The following is a 27748-nucleotide window of genomic DNA, read 5'->3' on the forward strand; positions in this document are numbered from 1 at the left end:
TGTTAGTTTTTCTTTAAGAAGCCCTCCTGTTCTCCACTCATTATCTTATCAACTGCACCTGTTTGAACTCGTTACCTGTGTAAAAGACACCTGTGCACACACTCAAACAGACTCCAACCTCTCTCCACAATGGCCAAGACCAGGGAGCTGTGTAAGGACATCAGGGATAAAATTGTAGACCTACACAAGGCTGGGATGGGCTACAGGACAATAGGCAAGCAGCTTGGTGAGAAGGCAACAACTGTTGGCCCTATTTCGTAAAATAACAAGTCCATATAATGGCAAGAACAGCTCAAATAAGAAAAGAGAAATGACAGTCCATCATTACTTTAAGACAGTCAATCTGTCTTAAAGGACAGTCAATCGGGAAAATGTCAAGAACTTTGAAAGTTTCTTCAAGTGCAGTCGCAATAACCAACAAGCGCTATGATGAAACTGCCTTTCATGTGGACCGCTACATGAAAAGAAGACCCAGAGTTACCTCTGCTGCAGAGAATAAGCTCATTAAAGTTACCAGCCTCAGAAATTGCAGCCCAAATAAATGCTTCACAGAGTTCAAGTAACAGACACATCTCAACATCAACTTTCCAGAGGAGACTGTGAATTTATTTATTTTTTAACCTTTTTTTTTAACTAGGCAAAACAAATTCTTATTTTCAATGACGGCCTAGGAACAGTGGGTTAACTGCCTGTTCAGGGGCATCAGGCCTTCATGGTCAAATTGCTGCAAAGAAACCACTACTAAAGGACAGCAATAAGAAGAAGATACTTGCTTGGGCCAAGAAACACGAGCAATGAACATTAGACCGGTGGAAATCTGTCCTTTGGTCTGTTGAGTCCAAATTGGAGATTTTTGTGAGACGCAGAGTAGGTGAACGGATGATCTCTACATGTGTGGTTCCCACCAATAACTATCAAGGAGGAGGTGTGATGATGTGGGGGTGCTTTGCTGGTGACACTTTCTATGATTTATTTAGAATTCAAGGCACACTTAACCAGCAAGGCTACCAAGGCATTCTGCAGCGATACGCCATCCCATCTGGTTTGTGCTTAGTGGGACTATCATTTGTTTTTCAAAAGGACAATGACCCAACAGACCTCCAGGCTTTGTAAGGGTTATTTGACCAAGAAGGAAAGGGATGGAGTGCTGCATCAGATGACCTGGCCTCCGCAATCACCCGATCTCAACCCAATTGAGATGTTTTGGGAAGAGTTGAACTGCAAAGTGAAGGAAAAGCATCCAACAAGTGCTCAGCATATGTGGGAACTCCTTCAAGACTGTTGGAAAAGCATTCCAGGTGAAGGTGGTTGAGAGAATGCCAAGAGTGTGCAAAGCTGTCATTTAGGCAAAGCGTGGCTACTTTGAAGAACATAAAATATAAAATCTATTTTGATTTGTTTCACACTTTTTTTGGTATTGATTATTCCATGTGTGTAATTTCATCGTTTTGATGTCTTCACTATTATTCTATAATGTAGAAAATAGTACCAATAAAGAAAAACCCTTGAATGAGTAGGTGTGTAGGTGTGGGTAACTGGTGAAAGGAGCCAGGCTCAGGAGAGCTGAGATGCGTGTACAAGGTATTTAATTCAAGAAAACACCAGTATAAACAAAATACTATGGTGCTGGAAAAAAACGGTACCACGAAATAAACGGCCCCCAGATGTTCCATGAACGCCCTCCAGACCCTTGACGTGAACTGGGGACCTTGATCAGATACTATGTCCTCAGGCACCCCGTAGTGCCAGAAGACGTGTGTGAACAGGGCCTCCGCAGTCTGTAGGGCCGTAGGGAGACCGGGCAAAGGGAGGAGACGACAGGACTTAGAAAACCGATCCACAACGACCAGGATCATGGTGTTACCCTGTGAGGGAGGTAGATCCATCAGGAAGTCCACCGACAGGTGCGACCACGGCCGTTGTGGAACGGGGAGGGGTTGTAACTTCCCCCTGGGCAGGCGCACACCAAGCAGGAGGAAACATAAACCCTCATGTCCTTAGCCAAGGTGGACCACCAGTACTTTCCACTAAGACAGCGCACTGTCCGACCGATGCCCGAATAACCAGAGGAGGGTGACGTGTGGGCCCAATAGATCAAACGGTCGCAGAAAGCAAACGGAACGTACAGACGCTGGACACTGGGGGGGAGTGGGCTCTGTACGTAATGCCCGCTCGATGTCCTCGTCCAGCTCCCACACTACTGGTGCCACCAGGCAAGAGGCCGGGAGTATGGGAGTGGGATCCATGGACCGCTCCTCTGTGTCATACATCCGAGACAGTGCATCTGCCTTCGCGTTCTGGGAACCTGGTCTCTAGGACAGGGTGAAAACAAAACGGATAAAGAACATGGCCCACCTTGCCTGGCGAGGGTTCAGTCTCCTCGCCGCCCGGATGTAGTCCAGATTGCGGTGGTCCAGATGAGAAAAGGGTGTTTAGCCCCCTCAAGCCAATGTCTCCACGCCTTCAAAGCCTTGACGACAGCCAACAACTCCCGGTCCCCCACGTTATAGTTTCGCTCCGCCGGGCTGAGCATCTTCGAAAAGAAGGCACAGGCACAGAGTTTTGGTGGCGAGAGAGAGAGAGAAAAAATGCTATTTGGTCCTAAACAGAGAGCACACAGTGGCAGAATACCTGACTGCTGTGACTGACCCAAACTTAAGGAAAACTTTGACTATGTACAGACTCAGTGAGCATAGCCTTGCTATTGAGAATGGGCGCCGTAGGCAGAATGAGATGGAAACTGAGCTGCACATCCTAACACATATTTCCCTCAGATTAAACAGAACCAAAAATTTGAAAACAAACCCAATTTTGATCAACTCACATATCTACTGGGTGAAATACCACAGTGTGCCATCACGTCAGCAAGATTTGTGACCGGTTGCCACAAGAAAAGGGCAACCAGTGAAGAACAAACACCATTGTAAATACAACCCATATTTATGTTTATTTATTTTCCATTTTGTACTTTAACTATTTGCACATCGCTACAACACTGTATATAGACATAATATGGCACTTGAAATGTCTTTATTCTTTTGGAACTTCTGAGTGTAATGTCTACTGTTCATGTTTATTTGACTTTTGTTTATTATCCATTTTACTTGCTTTGGCAATGTTAACATATGTTTCCCATGCCAATAAAGCCCTTGAATTGAATTGAAAAATTGAGAAATAGAGAGCAATGACCTGGTGCTGGTGCACATACTGTATCTAGCCAGTAACTCCTCCAGAATTGATTTTTGGACGGAAGCTAGTTGTCGTGTCTTTAATATCATTAACTGAAGTCTGATAGTTTTTATCAAAGATTCTCTGTAATTAAGTATTACACGATTAAGTATTACACAACTTGAAGGAACTTTTGCCTTGAAGAATAGGCAGAAATCCCAGTGGCTAGATGTGCCAAGCTTATAGAGACATATCCCAAGAGACTTGCAGCTGTAATATCTGCAAAAGGTGGCTCTACAAAGTATTGACTTAGGGGGGTGAATAGTTATGCACGCTTTCAGTTTGATTGTTTTATTTCTTGTTTGTTTCATAATAAAAAATATTTGAATCTTCAAAGTGGTCGGCATGTTGTGTAAATCAAATGATACAACCCCCCCCCCCATGCCATGGGATGAATACTTTCGCAAGCCACTGTATAGCCTATTTAACATTTTAAGAAGTCTACAATTCCAAAAAACATCACATCAGAATACAAATAAGGCTAACATAAACATAAGCAAGCATGAAGAGCAGATGAAGAACCAGAGGATATTAGCTAGCTAATTACATTGAACATTTCCAATTCTAATTGAAATTTCCCATGCAAAAATAAAGATAGCTACCAAGCTACTGTTTAAGGACAGGCGTCAGCATCCAACCGTAGCTAGGCTAGTTCTAAGCTACTTCAGATTCAGTATATCTGAATAGTTTACTAAACATACCTTTCGAAATTTGTAATTAATATAAAATACAGAAAGGTTCAACCTGATCAAGAATACGTTATCTAGCCACATATTTATCAATTGAAAAAGCTTTCTGCAGTTGAATGCGTCACCGCTGGCTAGGTTATAAGCCCAATATCTCATCACTAGTACAAGCCCTGGTAGCTCGCCGTGATCGTATAGTGGTTAGTACTCTGCGTTGTGGCCGCAGCAACCCCGGTTCGAATCCGGGTCACGGCATTGCAAACACAATGTCACGGCATAAGGGTGTATTTTTGTCCTTATTCTTATTATTTGATATATTTATGAAGCTCCAATTTATATGATACTTTATCCTTGTTCAGTCATTGCGTTGTCGAACCAATACTCCGAACACAGCGAAGCTACCAAATCGGCTGGAGTGTGTTATTCATATAAGAATTGTGTTATATGTCCACTAGGGGGTGAAAGCGTCTCGTCGATATATTGTGTTGCTGTGCTGTTGTCCTGTGACTGTGTGAAAAGCCATATTTTTAAATGTATGTCATTCAAGTAATATTGAATGAAGCTATCATATTCGGAATGGTAGGCTACATAAAAACCTGTCTTCATACCTGCCCGCAAATTGTATACGATTTAGTCCGGCTAACCTATTGGGCCTAATTATGAGAAGAGCCCCCTGCAGCCCCGTTTATTGTCTTGTTTTTTACTATTGTTATCCCCCACAATTTTGTTATTGTTTAATATAGTTTCATGCACATACCGTCGCCTATATGAAGGTTTCATGACTGCTCTGACTATAGGTTAACTCGTCACTGCAATTGGGAAAGAAAATATTGCCATTGTGAATGTGCAGTACACCATTATTGTTGCCGACAACCATTGTCTATCAAGTCTACTCAACAGCTTTATTGTGATCTATGACTGTGGCCTATAGGCTATAGATGAATCATGCCTATAGGCCATTGAATAGCATGATGCCCTCTTGACGACTTTTTCGTCATGCATTTAAAACAAAAGTTAACATTTTGTCAGATAGGGACTGAAACTTCAGACAATCCCTCATCCATTTGCTCTTCACGCATTGAAGAGGCCTTGTCTGTCGTAAACATTTATAAACATGGGTTTTATAGAAGACTGAAAATCCCAAATATTTACCGTCTAGTGCCAATTGGTGGTTTGAGAAAATGAAAGGATGAAAAAAAATATTCCGTTTACACTAAGGGCTATATTTCCCATTTTGTAGAAATCTCTCCCCGTTGGTTCTCATTGACGTCAGTCTACTCTAAGGGATCCGCCCTCTAGCTCAAATTGCAAGCAGTGAGTGGTGAATGGTCACCCATCTTTCGATTACGGGTACACAAGGGTGAATTGCTCCTGGATCTGGATGCGGGCATCCTTTCAATGATTCCGCACTGTGGCTCGTGTCTGTGTTGTGTTCACTTCATGGGATAGACAATGCTCTGTGTCTTGGCATTACGATCTTCAGCTGCTGCTCGTCTGGTTGATCGGAAAATGTAGTCATTCAATGTGACATTAGCCTACTTCTATGCTGTGTTCAGATTATTGCTCTGGTCCTAGACGCAGACCAGCAATTCTGTGAAAATATGTTGAGCCGAATAATGAGTGGCAGTATCCGGAATCTGGATAGAGAATACGACTGCACCGTCAGACTCCTGGATGATACGGAATATACCTGCACAATTCAGGTCAGTCACTTACTATATTCAGACAATAATTGTTTATATGCCATCAGCAAAGAATATCAAGTGGTGAAATTGTCTCATGTGAAGAAAAGCGCACAAGTGCCTGCATCCCGCAGGTCCCGCGATAGTCACCGTCTGAATCTATTGTGTGAAACATTTGTTTTCTGACACATTTTATTACCATATGCCATTTGACTTGATGCAAATATCGATAGTTTCGTCGTCCGACGAATAGACTGGATGCTCTCAGGACCTTATCGGTGTTTTCGTGACTGATCAAAACATGGCAAAAAATGAAATGGTTTATCACAGACAAATAGCCTACTGGTATTGTTATTATTCCAAATGAGCGCTGGAAGTTTGAAAAGTGATCAACAACCTCTCGAACATTTGATTTTATAGGCTTTGAGCGGCATTGTATTTCCAATGTCTATACTCATCGTTTTTATTGAGTAATTAATCCGACAGTGAGAGTTACAATGAAGCTGTAACTGTTACAATCTAGATTTAACAGAGTTACAATCTAGCTGTAACAATTCAAATTAATGCAGAGGTGATAATCCCATCACTATCAAGTTATATGAATTTGTCAACAAAATCAATACTTACAATAGAGGTCTATGTTATTGTGAGAATAATTTACCTCAGGGCAATTCCACGATATGCCAAACAAAAACCATTGATTTGAAAGGATAACAAACAATTAAACTCTATGCACAAGGACTACTTTTAACAATTTGTAGTGAACATTAAAAAAAAAAAAAAAACATTCACTGGGAGAACTGTGAACAGGCCAATTCTGGTAACAGAATTATTTTGTTAACTCCCGTTTTTTATGTGACCATGTTTTCCAAAAAAATTCTCAGAATTAAGATTCAAAAGATGTCTGCAGAAAGAATGGGGTGTCATACAGTTGAATTCGGAGGTTTACATAAACTAGTATTAATGTCTCCAACATAAGTGTTTCAACCACTCCACAAATGTATTGTCAACAAACTATAGTTTTGGCAAGTCGGTTAGGACATTTACTTTGTGTATGACACAAGTAATTTTTCCAACAATTGTTTACAGACAGATTATTTCACTGTATCACAATTCTAGTGGGTCAGAAGTTTACATACACTAAGTTGACTGCATTTAAACAGCTTGGAAAATTCCAGAAAATGATGTCATGGCTTTAGAAGCTTCTGATAGGCTAATTGACACCATTTGAGTCAATTGGAGGTGTACCTGTGGATGTATTTCAAGGCCTACCTTCAAACTCAGTGCCTCTTTACTAGACATCATGGGAAAATCAAAAGAAATCAGCCAAGACCTCAGGAAAAAAAGACCAAGCAGCCGTCATACCATTCAGGAAGGAGACACGTGCTGTTTCCTAGAGATGAACGTACTTGTAACGGCCGTTGATGGAAGAAGGTGAGGACCAAGGAGCAGCGTGGTACATGTTCATATTTATTAAATAGAACTGAACACTAAATACAAAACAACAACCGAAACTGCTCCGTCAGGTGCAAAACACACTAAACAGAAAGCAACTACCCACAAAACCCATGTGGGCAAGAGCTACCTAAGTATGGTTCTCAATCTGAGACCACGACAGACAGCTGTCCCTGATTGAGAACCATACCCGGCCAAAAACAAAGAAATACCAAAACATAGAAAAAAGAACATAGAACACCCACCCTAGTCACACTATGGCCTAACCAAAATAGAGATTAAAAAGCCTCTCTATGGACAGGGCGTGACAGTACTTTGGTGCGAAAAAGTGCAAATCAATCCCAGAACAACAGCAAAGGACCTTGTCAAGATGCTAGAGGAAACAATAAAATGAGTCCTGTATCGACATAACCTGAAAGGCCGCTCAGCAAGGAATAAGCCACTGCTCCGTACTTTTTGGAGAAATGTCCTCTGGTCTGATGAAACAAAGATAGAACTGTTTGGCCATAATGACCATCGTTATGTTTGGAGGAAAATGGGGGATGCTTGCAAGCCGAAGAACACCATCCCAACTGTGAAGTGCAGGGGTGGCAGCATCATGTTGTGGAGGTGCTTTGCTGCAGGAGGGACTGGTGCACTTCACAAACTAGATGGCATCATGAGGTAGGAAAATGATGTGGATATATTGAAGCAACATCTCAATACATCAGTCAGGAAGTTAAAGCTTGGTTGCAAATGGGTCTTCCAAATGGACAATGACCCCAAGCATACTTCCAAAGTTGTGGCAAAATGGCTAAAGGACAATAAAGTCAAGGTATTGGAGTGGCCATCACAAAGCTCTGACCTCAACCCTATAGAAAATTTGTAGGCAGAACTGAAAAAGCGCGTGCGAGCAAGGAGGCCTACAAACCTGACTCAGTTACACCAGCTTTGTCAGGAGGAATGTGCCAAAATTCACCCAACTTATTGTGGGAAGCTTGTGGAAGGCTACCCGGAACGTTTGACCCAAGTTAAACAATTTAAAGACAATGCTACTAAATACTAATTGAGTGTGTGTAAACGTCTGACCCACTGGAAATGTGATGAAGGAAATAAAAGCTGAAATAAATCATTCTCTCTACTATTCTTCTGACATTTCACATTCTTAAAATAAAGTGGTGATCCCAACTGACCTAAGACAGGGAAATTTGACTAGGATTAAATGTCAGGAATTGTGGTAAACTGAGTTGAAATGTATTTGGCTAAGGTGTATGTAAACTTCCGACTTCAACTGTATATGACATAGTCTCGTCAAGAACCAGGCTTTTAAAGGTATGGCAACACGAGACTAGCTATGACATGAGACCTTGACTTTGAAAACATTTATTTTGGTATTTGAACTACATTAAGTGAAGTGGATTCACACCCAGTAACAGAATTACGTTTATGGAATTTCATCATGACTCCCTGATCTGTACTACATAGAAATGCATATTTATGGATATGTGTGTCATTCACTTCATGGTGATGTGTCCTAAATAGGTACACAACGGTATAAATATGCAATTTCCTCCTTTGCATATCTCAGTATTATTCTACACACTGGCTATTATTTTAATGAACTCCACACCCAAACAAGACCAAATTTGGTTGGTCCATCCTGGACCAAATCTGAACCAATCATAGATGTCTATGTTTCACAAGTTTTAACATCAAGGTACATCATAGTAGAGTACAGTGGAATACTTTACAGTACAGCACAACACAACACAGAACAGTCAAGTATAGTTCAGTAGAGTATAGTTCAGTACGGTAGAGTACAGTATAGTTCAGTACAGTACATTATAGTGTACTCAATTCTAGTGTGCTCTACTGAACTGTACTCTATTCTACTCTATTGTACAGTACAATATGGTACTGAACTTTACTCTGCTTAACACTTTTTTACTTTACTGTACTCTACTTTACTGTACTGTACTGAACTCTCCACACTTGTGACAACCATAGACGTCTATGATTTGGTTCAGATTTCCGGACCAAATCTGAACCAATCATGGACCTCTATGTTTGGGCCAGATCAAGGCCGGGACCATACCAAAAACCAAAAATGACATCTGAGGACTACTTTTCAACATCCATGGACGTCCGGTGTCAGTCTGTACTCAATGGGTAAGGATGCTGGTTACTGTAAATGAAAAGAGAGGGGGCTTATGAGTAGGTGTCAGTAAGAGAGAGGGAGAGGTGACATTAACTGGGGATAGAGGAAGAGAGAGAGGGAAGGGTTGTCCAGACTGTTTTCACACTTGCTTTGACCACCATACAACAGAAAGAGAAAGAAAACAGTTATGAGTTGAATGTAACAGTATGCCAGTGTCAGGGAGAACTGTAGCAGGTGAACCAACTATGGTTTGTGACTATGATTTTCCATTGTAGCCAATCAAATTGCAGTAATTCCGTCACTGATTTTTCGGAAGCTACGTTACCAATTTGGGAACAGAATTTCGAGGTTTAGTCACTTAGTAGTTCATAACCAAATAGATATCAGTAAAAACACTGTAACTAATTGTAGGTCTACCTTAACTGGTTCATTCTGTGTTTTCTTTAATTTCCTCCCTCCCAGTGTTGAGCAGGTGTGAACTACATGTAGTTCAACTAGTAATTTACCAACATTTTACAGTATCTTAGTGGTAGTTGAACTAAATGTTGTTTTTTTGCAAAAATTAAATATGGGTGAAGTAGACAATAATTTCCTTTCTTTTTCAGCATCAGACCTGCCTAATTCTTACTTGAAACAGTTTTTGTGTTTTATATGCTAAATGACACATTCTGTTAACGAAGTGATCTGTTCTTGCAATTTGTAGTCTATGACATTTCAGATTTATATATTATATTTTTTTACGAAGTAGTAAATTACTTTTTCAAAGTAACTTTAGTTAAGTAACTATATGTTTCTCAAGGGTACCTTTAGTATAGCTTAACTTCTTCTAGTGTGAAGTAATTGGTAGATTGGTAAATTGATAAACTATTCTGTATTTTCAGAGTAGCTTCCTCAACGCTCCCTCCTCTTGAGGGAGAGAAATGAGAAAATATCTTAAAGATATGTGGGTTTTTGGAAATGGAATTTCAAGGCACAGGGCAATATTTCTTAAACTTACACAAGGCAAATAATTTCTCCAAAACTAAATATAAGTGTTGATATTAGTTGGCGGGGGTCTTTACTTATAAATTATTGTGTTTTGATGTATTTCTAATACCTTAATTTCTCAAAAATATAGACACTTAGTTTTCATTTGACACCAGATTTGACATGCTCCTAGGAACTTCACGTTGGTCCTCATGGGTCCTGTTACATGGAAATGACCCTCAGTCAATAGGGGACTTAACATTCTACAAACACATCATACAATAATTAGATGGTACGTACTAGCTCAGTACTGAGATTAAAAGTCTAGTTTAGTTTCACATCAAGTCAAAAAGCAGTTACCAAAGCCATCTACTACAGCCAGCCATCTTTACCTCTGCACTATTTTGAGAAAAAGTCGATGAGCTCTCCATAAAACCAGCCATACAAACAGCCTTCCCTCCCGCTCCCAGGTGTCCGCATGGCCCTAAGTCAGCCATTCATACTGCTAAAATGCATTTCCCTTTTAATCGGGATCGGAATGATTTTAGTAGCCTATTTTAAATTGTTGGTGTTGAGCTACCCAATTGACACCCTGCCTTACATTATGGCCTATTCCTCAAATGTCATTTTATTGTTATTCAATATACATTTGTTTACTGCAACTGTTATGAGCTTTATACAGTATAGTTCACTGTAGTGTAGACCTAATAATACAAATACAATGTCATGTTTTGAACAAAGTAAGGTTGAATGGATTTCCTTGAAGGGAAGACAGGAGTAAGGGGCTGGTTCTTTTTCTTTTGTTTCCATGCTGCTAGTCTTGCTTTGATGTTTCCTCTGTTTTATCTTCAGCCTGAAATAAAGGCAGGGGAGATGGTCGATCAGAATCCATTACAGTATGTGTGTGTGTGTGTGTGTGTGTGTGTGTGTGTGTGTGTGTGTGTGTGTGTGTGTGTGTGTGTGTGTGTGTGTGTTCATCTGTTTGACCATCATTCCTCAGAAGCTATTGGGGAGAGCTGTCTCCTGGACTGAGGAAATCCCTAGAGGTCTCCTACTACTTTTTTTTTTAACACATTGAGACATTGAAGATATAGGGATACCTCTATGATGTAATGAAATGTAAAAGCTACAGTCCTGGTTTCTGTTATTTTGTAGAAAATATTTCAATTTTTGGTGCACGGAGGTGTCACTGGTGGAGATATACACTGAGTGTACAAAACATTAGGAACACCCGCTCTTTCCATGATTAAGGTAATTTGTACATGTAGGTAGGGGTAAAGTGACTGCATAGATAATAAACAGTGAGTAGCTGTGGGGGGATCAATGCAAATAGTCTGAGTGGCCATTTGATTAATTGTTCAGCAGTCTGATGGCTTGCTGGTAGATGCTGTTAAGGAGCCTTTTGGACCTAGACAACGCTCCGGTTCCGCTTGCCGTGCGGTAGCAGAGAGAACAGTCTATGATTTGGGTGACTGGAGTCTTTGACAATTATTTGGGGCTTCTTCTGACACCACCTAGTATAGTGATGCACTGGACTGTTTCCATTACTGGGCTGCACGTTGGCCAATAAAACGGATGGTCGAGGCGTGTTATCCACTTGCCGGTGAATTCTCACAAGGCACCATCGTAGGGACAGTCCAGCATCACGATGCCCCGTATATCGCCATCTATTCTTTATGTGAATGACGAGGATGTATTTAAACATGTTTTTGTTTTTGTTCTTTGTTCTTTGTTATAGAGCCAAAAAGATTGGAGAAGTGGTTTATCCATACATCTCTGTTTTGGATAGATAACACTTCATGTTGTTGTTTGTTTAGAGTTTTCCAATTTTTCCAGATGCCACGGATCCCCCCAGTTCTGCTGCTCATTCCGTGCACCAGCTCCGGAGGTCTACATCACCGGCCTTCTAGGCGTCAATGAACTAGATTCATTACCACCAACCCCGGACACCTGGTTCCCATTCCCCCTGATTACTATGTTATATATGTGCCCTCTGTTCCCCAGTGTCCTTGTCGGTTATTGTTACCATGTCTGTTGGTCCTATGAGTACCTGTGCTGTTGTATCGGCTTCCATGCTACGTGTTATTGTGAGCTTGTTTTACGGGTCTCATCCTGTGTATTATTTAGAGGTTTACACCTCGCTCTTTTGTTTGGGTGGAGTCAATAAAACCCCTTATTACGTATTCCTGCCACCTGTCTCCAATCATTAGACATCATGACAGAATAACCGACCTCATAAATGGAGACAGCAGGAAAGACCGAGCTATCAACCATCGTAGGGACAGTCCAGCATCACGATGACTGTCTTTCCAGACTCGGCAGCGCAATGGACAGCGTGCTGGCAACCATCCTGCGTTTTGAGGTGCGCGCCAGCGAGATACAAGGGATTCCTTCTGCAATGAATCCAGTTCTGTGATGCCTAGAAGGTCGGTGATGTAGACCTCCGGAACTGGTGAACGAAATGAGCAGCAGTACCAGGGGGATCCGTGACACCAGAAGTGGTTAGATTCTATGGATTATTCAATTACATTGAGCTGATTTCTGACGTGCTGTTCCTTCTTTTTCCGTAGTGTATTTCTGTATTGTTTTAGTGATTCACCATAGTGAAGGTGTAGGCTCAGGATTTCTGGGTCTCTATGTTTTTGGTTGGATAGGTTTCTCAATTTCTTAATTACGTTTTTGCATTCTTCATCAAACTATTTGTCGTTGTTGTTCATTTTCTTATCTTTGTCTGCTTTAAATTTTTAGATTTGAATGGGAAGCTGAGAGGTCATGTATACTGATTAGGTTTTCTACTGCCATGTTTTCACCTTCACAATTACAGTGAAACATTTAGTCTATTAATGCTTACATTTGTTGTTGCCAAATTGTTTTTTGGTAGATTTTCACATGACTTTCCTTCCGTCTATAGCATATCATTATATTATTAAGTTCCTTTGGCTTTAATGCCTCGTGATTGAGCATAGGTCTGTTCAAGTAGAGTGGGGTTTTGCTGTGATCTGATAGGGGTGTCAGTGGACTGACTGTGAACACTCTAAGAGACTCTGGGTTGAGGTCAGTGATAAAGTAGTCTACAGTCTACAGTACTACTGCCAAGAGATGAGCTATAGGTGTACCTACCGTAGGAGTCCCCTCGAAGCCTACCATTGACTATGTACATACCCAGCGTCTGACAGAGCTGCAGGAGTTGTACCCGTTTTTGTTGGTTAAGTCATAGTAGTTGTGTCTACGGGGGCATATGGGGGAGGGAATGCTGTTACCTCCAGGTAGGTGTTTGTCCACCTGTGTGCTGAGGGTGTCAGGTTCTTGTCCAGTTCTGGCATCTTTGGGATAGGCGGGACGCAAATGTTCCAACTGGCCAATTGCCAGGGAAAATGCAGAGCGCTAGATTCAAATAAAATACTATAAAATTAAAACTTTCATTAAATCACCATGTAAGATACTCAATTGAAGCTACACTTGTGAATCCAGCCAACATGTCAGATTTGAAAAAATCCTACTTGGCCTACTTCTTCATTGCACAAAGGAATAACCTCAGCCAAATTCCAAAGACTGGTGACATCCAGTGGAAGCGGAAAGGAACTAAAATCAGGTTCCTAAGAAATATCCCTTGGCAATGACAACTCAGGGAACAGAGAGAGGCAAAAAAAAGAACAATTCTGAACAGTTAGTTCTCTGGGTTTTGCCTGCTACATAAGTTCTGTTATACTCACAGACATGATTCAAACCATTTTAGAAACTTCAGAGTGTTTTCTATCCAAATATGATGCATATCTTATATTCTTGGCATGAGTATCAGGAAGTTGAAATTGGGCATGCTATTTATCCAAAAGTGAAAATTCTGCCCCCTAGCCCCAAGAGGCTCACCACAGACTAGTACATGTTCCTGGGCCTGGAAATGGTTGATCTCCCCCTCTAAGACGGAGAAGCTGTAGGTATAGGTAGCACACATGGAGGGCATCTTTCTCTGTTTAGATAATTTCCTTACTAATTTCTAGCCAGATGTAAAATGTTCCTGTTTTGACTAATTTAATAGAGTGGGTTAGGTCTGCTCTATTCCAAATTAGCTCTATACCAAATTAGTCTCTTCCCTGTTTCACAGCTGGTAGTTTGGTGGATGGGACTACCAGTGGGTCCGTCTCCTTTATACCACGTTTCTTGTAGGATGACAATGTCTGTATTTCCAATTTCTTTGATGAAGTCTGGCTTCCTACTCTTTAGGCCAAAGGACTAAATTGAATTGAACCTGAAACCTTGTATATTCCAGGATGAGATTTGTGTTCAATGGTGTCTAGTGTTTTTGTGTGGTTTAGGCCTGGACCATCACAGTAGGTGTGAGCAGAGCATTTTGAGCATCTGATACATCTTAGGTCGCAGGATGGGGCTTGGGTGGGTGTAATAGTGGGGGTTGGGCCTGTTGCTCTGCTCAGGGCCTGGGCATGTGTCATGCTGTCATGTTGAGGTCCTTTCTCTCGCTCGCTTACTTACTTACTTTTGCTCATATCCTGTTCCCACTATGTGCTGCGATTCAATCCCCTGTGGACCTGTTTTCATTACACTCTGATCTCTTCCCTAAACTGTTTAATCGCTCCATATTCAGGGTTACCTCTGGTGCAGGCTGGCCTCCTTCCTCTGACATCCACACAGCACAGGTGGGCCATTACGGCCTTGAGTTCTGGTAGCTATTCCTGTGTTCTGAATGTCATCATCAATAACATCAGCTTCAGAAATTATAATGCCAGAACCAGGGAGGAGAAAGTCCTTATGCTAGCAGATACCCATAGACTTCCAATCATTGCACTAACACCAGTTAGCATTGGCTTGTGAAACTACCTCTAACTTCCATCATACTGGACACAGAGACATAAAAATGGTATCCATGAGTTCATCTGACTCTGGGAAAGTAGATAAAGGGCTTCCTTGCCAAAATCCTGAAGTATCCCTTTAAAACATAGATGGGAAAGCACTGTATCTATCTTCATATTTTTAACAGCTATAATGCATGACTTTAAAGTTGTACTTCAATGAATTCTGGATCTTTCCTCTATATTTGTGCGATAAGAAAGTGAGTGCTCAACATTATACACCCCTGTAGTTTGATGGAAGTCGCTGCCATCCCGCTTGCCCCAGGCCTCTTCCGCTCTCTAATGCAGAATTGCAGCACCGGTGATGGTTGGGAATTTAGAGGCTCCTCACATCTCTAGGTCACAGTGGAATACCACACAGGCCACAGCAGCCAGGCTGCAGTGATTTTGCACAAGAGAGAATTCAAAATGGTAAGGTAGAGAGCTGAATGTTTAAAGTGTATACACGGAAAGTCACAGTAATTACATAAATGCACACATACACACACTCAGAGGGGTTGGGGTTTAAAAGCATTTCAGTTGAATGCATTCAGTTGTACAACTGACTAGGTATCCCCTTTTCCTTTCGTTAACAGTGTTTTTCCAGAGTGCTTCTCTATTCAGGGAGTGTGCTGTTTGTTCAACAACCTCGTTTGTTGAATTTACAGTTGAAAGGGTGCTGTGTTTCATTTTACACTTTGAGCTGACTAACTGGGAGTGGGGGTTACTTGCCCTCTGTGAAAGAGGGGAGATGAAAGTAGGCTCCAAGTTGAGTAGTGTCTCTCAAAAGTTGTTTGCAGAATAGTTGTCCAGATGGAGCTAGTCTTAGCGGGGTGGTAGGTCTCCTAGTGGTTAGAGCGTTGGACTAGGGGCAGGTTGCAAGATTGAATCCCTGAGCTGACAAGGTAAAAATGTGTCGTTCTGCCCCTGAACAAGACAGTTAACCCACTGTTCCTTGGCCTTCATTGAAAATAAGAATTTGTTCTTAACTGACTTGCCTAGTTAAATAAAGATACAATAAAATAAATAGTGTTGAGGTAGAATTTAGAAGGGCACAGAATTAAGGCACTTTATTCAGCTGCAATCAAAGCAGTGTCTTCAGGTCTTAAGCAAGACTTAAACATTATTCTGGTCCTGTCCAACATATTATTTAAGATTCTGAATGGGACTTCTTTGCTCATGTTGTTTATTATGTGTTTGCTATACTTTTAAACGTTTTGCCAAGCCCCTGGGTAAAGCTGCATGGTGACAGGAAAGCCTTGAGTGCTTGTTGCATCGCTGCATCTACAGACCTTTTACCAGCTAAGCCCATAAAGAACCACAAAGTTAAGGCGAGAAGGAGAAATTATTGTTCAAAATATAGTGATGGTGTGCTTTATCCTGAGAAGGTGCAGCTTCTTGCCTGTAAATGGTGTAAATGCTAAGATGTGCAATAGATTGTGTTGAATATGTACAGGACAAGTACATTCAACACAGTCCAGGGAGTGTGTGCAGGCAAATGTATTTATTAAATGTGTGTGTGCATGTGTGTGGGGGGTACTCATGATAATATCTGGCCAGCATTATTTGGCTTTTTAAGAAGCTTTATTTCCCACAGCTCAGACTTTATTTAGAATAAAAGTAGAATACACTTTAAAGTCATATCAGAATACTTATATTTTGATGATAGCGTTCACAGAGAATTTAGTCACAGTTTAGTCAAGAAAGCATATGTGATAAATTCAGTGCTTGAGTCATTTTTTTTTCTCTAATTAGAGGAAGAAACATGTCATTTCCAGGAATCCCAATGTGTTGTTTATTGTTAATTTGTGTTTTATTCTTACATTTCATTTGTGATTTGATGAATGATCAGACGGTTGTCAATACTGCTGCATACCTTCCCATATTAATTCATTAATTTTAATTTCACATTTATTTAACCAGGTAGGCCAGTTGAGAACAAATTCTCATTTACAACTGCGACCTGGCCAAGATAAAGAAAAGCAGTGCGACAAAAACAACACAGAGTTACACATAAACAAACATACAGTTAATGACACAATATATATATCTTTTGAAAAATCTTTGTACAGTGTGTGCAAATGTAGAAGAGTAGGGAGGTAGGCAATACATAGGCCATAGAGGCAAAAATAATTACAATTAAGCATTATTATCAAATCAAATTTATTTATATAGCCCTTCGTACATCAGCTGATATCTCAAAGTGCTGTACAGAAACCCAAAACAGCAAGCAATGCAGGTGTAGAAGCACGGTGGCTAGGAAAAACTCCCTAGAAAGGCCAAAACCTAGGAAGAAACCAATAGAAACCTATTACTGGAGTGATAGATGATGAGCAAGTAGAGATACTGGAGTGCAAAAGAGCAAGAGGGTAAGTAATAATGTGGGGATGAGGTAGTTGGGTGTGCTATTTACTGATTGGCTGTGTACAGGTACAGAGATCGGTAAGCTGCTCTGACAGCTGATGCTTAAAGTTAGAGAGGGAGATATAAGACTCAAGCTTCAGTGATTTTTGCAATTCGTTCCAGTCATTGGCAGCAGACAACTGCAAGGAAAGGCGGCCAAAGGAAGTGTTGGCTTTGGGGATGACCAGTGAAATATACCTGTTGGAGTGCATGCTATGGGTGGGTGTTGCTATTGTGACCAGTGAGCTGAGATAAGGTGGGGCTTTACCTAGCAAAGACTTATAGATTACCTGGAGCCAGTGGGTTTGGCGACGAATATGTAGTGAGGACCAGCCAACGAGAGCATACAGTTTTACGGGGGTATGTTTGGCAGCATGAGTGAAGGAGGCTTTGTTGCGTAATAAGACAATTCTAGATTTAATTTTGGATTGGAGATGCTTAATGTGAGTCTGGAAGGAGAGTTTACAGTCTAACCAGACACCTAGGTATTTGTAGTTGTCCACATATTCTAGGTCAGAACCGTCCAGAGTAGTGATGCTTGTCGGACGGGAGGGTGCGGGCAGCAATCGGTTGAAGAGCATGCACTTAGTTTTACAAGCATTTAAAAGCAGTTGGAGGCCACGGAAGGAGTGTTGTATGACATTGAAGCTGATTTGGAGGTATGTTAGCACTGTGTCCAAAGAAGGGCCAGATGTTTACAGAATGGTGTCATCTGCATAGAGGTGGATCAGAGAATCACCAGCAGCAAGAGCGACATCATTGATATATACAGGAAGTGAGTTGGCCCGAGAATTGAACCCTGTGGCACCCCCATAGAGACTGCCAGAGGTCCAGACAACAGGCCCTCCGATTTGACACATTGAACTCTATCTGAGAAGTAGTTGGTGAACCAGGCGAGGCAGTCATTTGAGAAGCCAAGGCTATTGAGTCTGCCGATAAGAATGTGGTGATTGACAGTCGAAAGCCTTGGCCAGGTTGATGAAGACGGCTGCACAGTACTGTCTTTTGTCGATGGCGGTTATGTTATCTTTTAGGACCTTGAGTGTGCCTGAGGTGCACCCATGACCAGCTCGGAAACCAGATTGCATAGCGGAGAAGGTACGGTTGGATTAGAAATAGTCGGTGATCTGTTTGTTAACTTGGGTTTTAGAAAGGCAGGGCATGATGGATATAGGTCTATAACAGTTTGGGTCTAGAGTATCTCCCCCTAAGAAGAAGGGGATGACCACGGCAGCTTTCCAATCTCAGACGATACGAAAGAGAGGTTGAATAGGCTAGTAATAGGGGTTGCAACAATTTCGGGGGATAATTTTAGAAAGAGAGGGTCCAGATTGTCTAGCCCAGCTGGTTTATAGGGATCCAGATTTTGCAGCTCTTTCAGAACATCAGCTGTCTGAATTTGGGTGAAGGAGAAGCGGGGGGCGTGGGAAAGTTGCTGCAGGGGGTCCTGAGATGTTGGCCGGGGTAGGGGTATCCAGATGGAAAGCATGGCCAGCCGTAGAAAAATGCTTATTGAAATGATCGATTATCGTAGATTTACGGTGGTGATGGTGTTTCCTATCCTCAGTGCAGTGGTCAGCTGGCTGGAGGTGCTCTTATTCTCCACGGACTTTACAGTGTCCCAATACTTTTTGTAATTAGTGCTACAGGAACCAAATTTCTGTTTGAAAAGCTAGCCTTAGCTTTCCTAACTGAGTATATTGGTTCCTGACTTCCCTGAAAAGTCGCATATCGCGGGTTCTATTCAATGCTATTGCAGAATGCCACAGGATGTTTTTTGTGCTTCTGGTCAAGGGCAGTCAAGTCTGGGGTGAACCAAGGGCTATATCTGTTCTTAGTTCTACATTTTTTGAATGGGGCATGCTTATTTAAGATGGTGAGGAAAGCACATTTGAAGAGCAACCAGGCATGCTCAGTAGAGATGGGATGAGGTCAATATCCTTGCAGGATGCCCGGGATCAGGTCGATTAGAAAGACCTGCTTGGTGAAGTGTTTTAGGGAGCGTTTGACAGTGATGAGGGGTGGTTGTTTGACCGCGGACCCATTACACATGCAGGAAATAAGGCAGTGATCACTGAGATCCTGGTTGAGAACAGCAGAGGTGTATTTAGAGGGCAAGTTGGTCAGGATGATATCTAAGAGGGTGCCCATGGTTATGGATTTAGGGTTGTACCTGGTAGGTTCCTTGATAATTTGTGTGAGATGAAGGGCAACTATCTTAGATTGTAGGATGGCCGGGGTGCTATTAAGCATGTCCCAGTTTAGGTCACCTAACAGTGCTATCTCTGAAGATAGATGGGGGGCGATCAATTCACTTATGGTGTCCAGGGCACAGCTCGGGGCTGTGGGCACAGACCTGGATAGCATGACAGAACTCTGCAGGCTATCTCTGCAGTAGATTGCAACTCCGCTCCAATGGCAGTTCTATCTTGTCGGAAAATGTTATAGTTAGGGATGGAAATTTCAGGATTTTATGTTGCCTTCCTAAGCCAGGATCCAGACATGGCTAGGACATCCGGGTTGGCGGAGTGTGCTAAAGCAGTGTATAAAACAAACTTAGGAAGGAGGCTTCTCATGTTAACATGCATAAAACCAAGGCTTTTACAGTTACAGAAGTCAACGAATGAGAGCGCCTGGGGAATGGGAGTGATGCTGGGGGCTGCTGGACCTGGGTTAACCTCTACATCACCAGAGGAACAGAGGAGTAGAATAAGAGTACGGCTAAATGCTATAGGAACTGGTCGTCTAGTGCGTTCTGAACAGAGAGTAAAAGGAGCAGATTTCTGGACGCTGAAGAACATATTCAAGGCATAATGTACAGACAAGGGTATGGTAGGATGTGAGTACAGTGGAGGTAAAGCCAGGCATTGAGTGACAATGAGAGTGGTTTTGTCTCTAGAAGCACCATTTAAGCCAGCTGAGGTGTGTGGGGTTGGAACAAAAGGGCTAGCTAAGGCATATTGAGCAGGGCTGGAGGCTCTACAGTGAAATAAGACAAAAATCACTAACAAAAACAGCAATAGACAAGGCATATTGACATTAGGGAGAGATATGTGTAGCCGAGTAATCATATCAGTCCAGTGAGTAGCTAGGCGAGCTGGAGACACAGCAATTCAGACAGCTAGCAGGCCGGGGCTAGCAGGCTAGCAGATGGGCCTCAGGGGGACGTCGCAACGGAAGTGCCTGTTGAAACCCCCTTGTGTGATTACGTCGGTAGACCAGTCGTGATGGATCGCTCCGTGTTGGCAGCAAAGGGTCCAAGCCAATCGGCAAAAGAGGTATTGAAACCCAGTAATTGTCTGATGGATCTCTTCGGATAGCCGGGAGATGGGCTTAGCTCAAGGCTAGCTCCAGGCTAACTGGTGCTTGCTTTGGGACAGAGATGTTAGCCAGGAGGAGCCACTTGGGTAGCAGCTAGCTAGCTGCTATGATCCAGAGTAAAGGTTCAGAGCTTGCGGTAGGAATCTGGAGATGTGGTAGAGAAAAAGCAGTCCGATATGCTTTGGGTTGATATCGCGCTGTGCAGACTGGCAGGAATTGGCCGGGCTGAGGCTGACTGATGTCCGAGTTAACGGTGATGACCGCTAGTAGTGGCTAACTGACTACTAGCTAGTAGCTAGTTAGCTGGCTAGCTACTGATGGGGGTTTCTGTTCTAAAGATCTATACCACATTGGGTGATGCGGGTTGCAGGAGAGTATGTTAAATCCCTAGATGGAAATTGAGATTAAAAATATAAAACATATGTACGAAATATATACGAAGAAAACTATATATACACGGGATGGGACAATACAAACAAAACAGACACCCGACTGCTACGCCATCTTGGAAAGTCAAGAAAAAAAATTAAATATCCAGTGTGAGGAGGTTGGTTCTTTCAGAACTGCCATACAGATAATTTGATTAAGGGAAACTGAGGTTACACTTCAATATTAGGATTTTATTCTGAGATCTTTGTTCTCTTGTGCTCAGCTTCTCAATCAATGTCATGCTGAGATCTTATCAACACAAATGAAATATCTTGCAAACGTGGGGTCTTTACTGTAACTAGCACTGAAGAATCCAGTAGACATTAGATCTTACATCTGCGCATGTGGTGAGACAATATTGGATGATAGATCATTCCATGCAGGAACTGCACTGTAAATAGAGGCTTTGGGAGTACACCCTCCCCTCCTTGCAGGAATGAAAGGTTTGGGAACATTTTCCCAAGGGGGTGCTGCACAGCCTGTCCTGGGGGCTGTCTCCTTGGTGATACGGCAGGCAGGGGGAAAGGGGGTTTACATTTAAACATGGTGCCACTGTCAGCCAGGGTCTCAGCTGTTGCTACGGTGACTCCCCAGTAACACTGCCAAAATGTGAGAGCACTTCATTCAGGATATCCCATTGTAATGTAGAAGCCCCAACAATGGACAAAATGTAGCTGCTCACAGTGTAACAGAGGACAAGATAAGGTTATTTATTCCCTGAATGTTATTGGAGAATGCTGGTGATGATGTGACTTATCCCACTTAAACCACCACTAGCCCCAATCCTATCCACTGTCCCCCTGACCCAGTTTCCTAGTCCTCCCCCCCAATGGTGTTCTCAGGGTAAACATTAAAACAACTCCCAACTCCACTGATCAGACACTTTTGTGTCTCACTTAACTTTTATAAGCTAAAGAACAACTAATTGTGAAAATTACATTTTTCTATAATTTCTCTCTTGTGGTGTTTGTGCTTTGATGCTACAGTGATCATGGAGCCTGCAAGTGTGAATGGGGTTGGAACTCAATGAATGGAATTCTTGCCTCTTCAGAAGCTCAAGCTGTCACTGTCACTGTTTCGATTGGCTATGGCTAAACCAAAATTTCTCGATTGCGGGTCTATAAGGCAGCCCATACAATCAACAATGTGATTGGTTAATGTGCACTTTTGTCTTGTTGTGAGTGGTATCTTGATATTCCAGCTGGATTTGCAGATATTAAATAATGCACTGCTGCTTGACCTGGCAAGCATAATCCAGAATCATTTTCATAACAAGTTTAGCGTCGATTCTGCCTGAGCTGTTAGACATGGTAGAGAAAGGATAAATTATAATCTCTAATTCAATACCTTGTCAGCACATTTTAGTTCATATTCAACCCTATAAACTGACCGCACTCTGGTACGTCCCAGCAGACACATTATCAGTGTTTTCCAGTCTGTTCCCAAACTTCTCCCAGGCCTCGCTAAATGTATCTCCAAGTCCCAGGTCTCTCCCAGGCCTCTCTAAAGGCCTCTCCTACACTCCTAAATACAAACATAGACAAAGCAATAGAAACCTTAACATTTCACAAACATAGATCCACTAAACTATACATGACGTATGGTTGGGATTTTATTCCCAAGTTTTGTTGTATTACTTATAGAGTTTGACCGATTATGATTTTTCAATACACAACCCAACCAAGCTGCACTGCTTCTTAACACAGCGCATCCAACCCAGAAGCCAGCCTCACCAATGTGTCGGAGGAAACACCATGCACCTGGCATCCTTGGTTAGCACTGACTGTGCCCGGCCCACCACAGGAGTCAACGGTGCGCGATGAGACAAGGACATTCCTAGCGGCCAAGCCCTCCCTAACCCGGACGACGCTAGGCCAATTGTGCGTCGCCCCACAGACCTCCCGGTCACGGACGGTTACGACAGAGCCTGGGCACGAACCCAGAATCTCTGATGGCACAGCTGGCGCTGCAGTACAGCACCCTTAACCACTGCACCACCCGGGAGGCTATGAACACTTATTTTAACTTAATATAATACATCAATAAAAATCTATTTATCCTCAAATAAATAATGAAACATGTTAAATTTGGTTTAAATAATGCAAAAACAAGGTGTTGGAGAAGAAAGTAAAAGTGCAATATGTGCCATGTAAAAAAGCTAACGTTTAAGTTCCTTGCTCAGAACATATGAAAGTTGGTGGTTCCTTTTAACATGAGGTAAGAAGTAAGAGGTTGTAGTTAATATAGTATTTATAGGACTATTTCTCTCTATACCATTTGTATTTCATATACAGTGGGGCAAAAAAGTATTTAGTCAGCCACCAATTGTGCAAGTTCTCCCACTTAAAAAGATGAGAGAGGCCTGTACTTTTCATCATAGGTACACTTCAACTATGACAGACAATATGAGAAGAAAAAAAATCCAGAAAATCACATTGTAGGATTTTTTATTAATTTATTTGCAAATTATGGTGGAAAATAAGTATTTGTTCAATAACAAAAGTTTATCTCAATACTTTGTTATATACCCTATGTTGGCAATGACAGAGGTCAAACGTTTTCTGTAAGTCTTCACAAGGTTTTCACACACTGTTGCTGGTATTTTGGCCCATTCCTCCAAGCAGATCTCCTCTAGAGCAGTGATGTTTTGGGGCTGTTGCTGGGCAACACGGACTTTCAACTCCCTCCAAAGATTTTCTATGGGGTTGAGATCTGGAGACTGGCTAGGCCACTCCAGGACCTTGAATTACTTCATACGAAGCCACTCCTTCGTTGCCCGGGCGGTGTGTTTGGGATCATTGTCATGCTGAAAGACCCAGCCACGTTTCATCTTCAATGCCCTTGCTGATGGAAGGAGGTTTTCACTCAATCTCACGATACATGGCCCCATTCATTCTTTCCTTTACACGGATCAGTCGTCCTGGTCCCTTTGCAGAAAAGCCCCAAAGCATGATGTTCTTTGGATGCAACTCAGCATTCTTTGTCCTCCAAACACGACAAGTTGAGTTTTTACCAAAAAGTTATATTTTGCTTTCATCTGACCATATGACATTCTCCCAATCTTCTTCTGGATCATCCAAATGCTCTCTAGCAAACTTCAGATGGGCCTGGACATGTACTGGCTTAAACAGGGGGACACGTCTGGCACTGCAGGATTTGAGTCCCTGGCGGCGTAGTGTGTTACTGATGGTAGGCTTTGTTACTTTGGTCCCAGCTCTCTGCAGGTCATTCACTAGGTCCCCCCGTGTGGTTCTGGGATTTTTGCTCAACATTCTTGTGATCATTTTGACCCCACGGGGTGAGATCTTGCGTGGAGCCCCAGATCGAGGGAGATTATCAGTGGTCTTTAATGTCTTCCATTTCCTAATAATTGCTCTCACAGTTGATTTCTTCAAACCAAGCTGTTACCTATTGCAGATTCAGTCCTCCCAGCCTGGTGCAGGTCTACAATTTTGTTTCTGGTGTCCTTTGACAGCTCTTTGGTCTTGGCCATAGTGGAGTTTGGAGGTTGACTGTTTGAGGTTGTGGACAGGTGTCTTTTATACTGATAACAAGTTCAAACAGGTGCCATTAATACAGGTAACGAGTGGAGGACAGAAGAGCCTCTTAAAGAAGAAGTTACAGGTCTGTGAGAGCCAAAAATCTTGCTTGTTTGTAGGTGACCAAATACTTATTTTCCACCATAATTTGCAAATAAATTCATAAAAAATCCTACAATGTGATTTTCTGGATTTTTTTCTTCTCGTTTTGCCGGTCATAGTTGAAGTGGGAGAACTTGCACAATTGGTGGCTGACTAAATACTTTTTTGCCCCACTGTACCTTTGACTATTGGATGTTCTTATAGGTACTTTAGTATTGCCAGTGTAACAGTATAGCTTCCGTCCCTCTCCTCGCCCCTCGAAACAGGAACACATCGACAACAGCCACCCTCGAAGCAGCGTTACCCATCGCTCCATAAAAGCCGTGGCCCTTGCAGAGCAAGGGGAACAACCACTCCAAGTCTCAGAGCGAGTGACGTTTAAAACACTATTGGTGCGCACCCCGATAACTAGCTAGCCATTTCACATCAGTTACACCAGCCTAATCTCAGGAGTTGATAGGCTTGAAGTCATAAACAGCGCTGTGCTTGCGAAGAGCTTATGGCAAAATGCACAAAAGTGCTGTTTGAACGAATGCTTACGAGCCTGCTGCTGTCTACCATCGCTCAGTCAGACTGCTCTATCAAATATCAAATGATAGACTTAATTATAACATAATAACACACAGAAATACGAGCCTTTGGTCATTAATATGGTCGAATCCAGATACTATCATTTCGAAAACAAAACGTTTATTATTTCAGTGAAATATGGAACCGTTCCGTATTTTATCTAACGGGTGGCATCCCTAAGTGTAAATATTCCTGTTACATTGTACAACCTTCAATGTTATGTCATAATTACGTAAAATTCTGGCAAATTAGTTCACAATGAGCCAGGCGGCCCAAACTGTTGCATATACCCTGAGTCTGCGAGCAATGAATTCAAGAGAAGTGACACAATTTCACCTGGTTAATATTGCCTGCTAACCTGGATTTCTTTCAGCTAAATATGCAGGTTTAAAAATATACTTCTGTTTATTGATTTAAAAAAGGCATTGGTGTTTATGGTTAGGTACAGTCGTGCAACGATTGTGCTTTTTTCGCAAATGCGCTTTTGTTAAATCATCCCCCTGCGTTCCATCGATTGTATGCAACGCAGGACACGCTAGATAAACTAGTAATGTCAACCATGTGTAGTTAACAAGTGATTATGATTGATTGTTTTTTTACAAGATAAGTTTAATGCTAGCCAGGAACTTACCTTGGTTTCTACTGCATTCGCGTAACAGGCAGGCTCCTTGTGGAATGCAATGAGAGGCAGGTGGTTAGAGCGTTGGACTAGTTAACCGTAAGGTTGCAAGATTGAATCCCGGAGCTGACAAGGTAAAAATCTGTCGTTCTGCCCCTGAACAAGGCAGTTAACCCACCGTTCCTAGGCCGTCATTGAAAATAAGAATGTGTTTTTAACTGACTTGCCTAGTTAAATAAAGGTGTAAAAAAAAAAACGGCCAAATCGGTGTCCAAAAATACCGATTTCCGATTGTTATGAAAACTTGAAATCAGCCCTATTTAATCGACCATTCCGATTAATCGGTTGACCTCTAATTACTTATACAACTAATATAAGGACAGGATATGAGACAGGAGTAGAAATTAACGTGGGGATTGTTTAATGCGTTTCACAGGAAGAACATTCCAAGCATTTCAACGTAGGTAAGCAAGGGGGGGTTACAGGTGCCCTAAAGGGACAAAACTAGAATATCAATACACAACACCAACCTTCAACATAAAGAAAAAAGACGAATAAAGACAAAAACACCAAATCAGACGTACATACATTTCAACAAACATTGACATCCTACTTACTCAGACCCACATGTTCCCACTATTCATACCCATGTTGTTTCTTTCATAACATTTTTTCCCTCATTTTTCATCTATTGGATGTTGATGGTCCTCGTACTATAAATTTGACTATTTTAGTAGTTTTTCTCTAGTTATTCTCAAGCCCACATTATTATAATAAGAATGCATTTGTCTTAACGATAGAGGATCATTCGATTTCCAGTTTTTAAGTAAAACATTTTTCAAAATGATTGACGAGAAAAGTATGGTCCAACCCATTGGGTAGCTCACCTCACCCCTAAATGCCATGTCTTGAAATGTGCAGAACACTGACACTTTTGACACTTTTGTAGCTTTACAAAAGTGTAGGATTTCCTCAAGAGCCTATGCATATTCAAATGTTGGGATAGTTACCGCTTTGTTACAATATCTAAATAATGTTAGAAATGTTATTTCAAAATATGTAAAGTGCAAATATATTTAAGGGGAATTTACTTTTGCAGTGTACAAACTTAATATGATGAACAGGAATGACATTTACTCACACGGGTGGCCAACAATAACTATCTAAAAGCCACACATCCCTGAAGATTGCTTATGGATTACCCCCCCATAAAAGACCCAGCTGCTGTTTTTGACGTCAGAGGATTAAGGAGGGAGGAGAAGGTGACAAAGTTTCCTAGGGTTGGAGACAGAAGCTTGACATTTTAAATGGCTTTGGCAGTGGATACAGAGGAAGAGAAGATAAGAGAGGAGGGAGTGAAGGATAATAAATCCTCCGGATGTTTAGTTTTCCTCCATTTTCACTCAGCTGCCTACAGCCTTGTTCTGAAGCTCACATTGAGTCACTCAGCTACGTAGCAGGAGGAGAGGGGACAGTGCGAGTCATAGAATGCGGAAAGGGAGGAGAGAAGGGTCGAGGAGGCAGAATCAGGAGACAATAGGGAGAAGGATTTAGCAGAAGGAAAAGATGATAGGATAGAAGAAAGAGAGAGAGTTGTGGGAGAGAGAGGGAAGATTGCGACGACACTCTAGTAAAGTTGAGGTCAAATGTATTTCCTGCCTTGTGAGTGGGAGGGGACTGGGAAAGGGTAGGGTCAAAACAGTTAAGGAGGGGAAAGAAAGAGGTAGAAATAAATTAATTGAAGGCAGACGTCAGGAAGTTGAAGTT

General features: G+C 41.9%; 1 protein-coding gene and 1 non-coding gene across 3 annotated transcripts in view; both read left to right on the plus strand.

Annotated features, from left to right (window-relative positions):
- Positions 1-4097: 4097 nt before the first annotated feature.
- On the plus strand, positions 4098-4169 carry trnah-gug. Its single transcript has one exon. It is a non-coding gene; the product is annotated as a tRNA-His (tRNA).
- Positions 4170-5249: 1080 nt separating this feature from the next.
- The window catches only part of LOC110521218 (FERM domain-containing protein 5), a 113540-nt gene continuing 91041 nt past the window's right edge, over positions 5250-27748 (plus strand). For both annotated transcript variants that reach the window (XM_021598657.2, XM_021598665.2), the window contains exon 1: positions 5250-5617. In XM_021598657.2, coding sequence (XP_021454332.1) covers positions 5516-5617 — 102 coding nt within the window. In that variant the 5' untranslated portion in view covers positions 5250-5515. The remainder of the gene's footprint in view (positions 5618-27748) is intronic.

The sequence above is a fragment of the Oncorhynchus mykiss genome, chromosome 1, assembly GCF_013265735.2.
Source record: "Oncorhynchus mykiss isolate Arlee chromosome 1, USDA_OmykA_1.1, whole genome shotgun sequence".
NCBI lineage: Eukaryota > Metazoa > Chordata > Actinopteri > Salmoniformes > Salmonidae > Oncorhynchus > Oncorhynchus mykiss.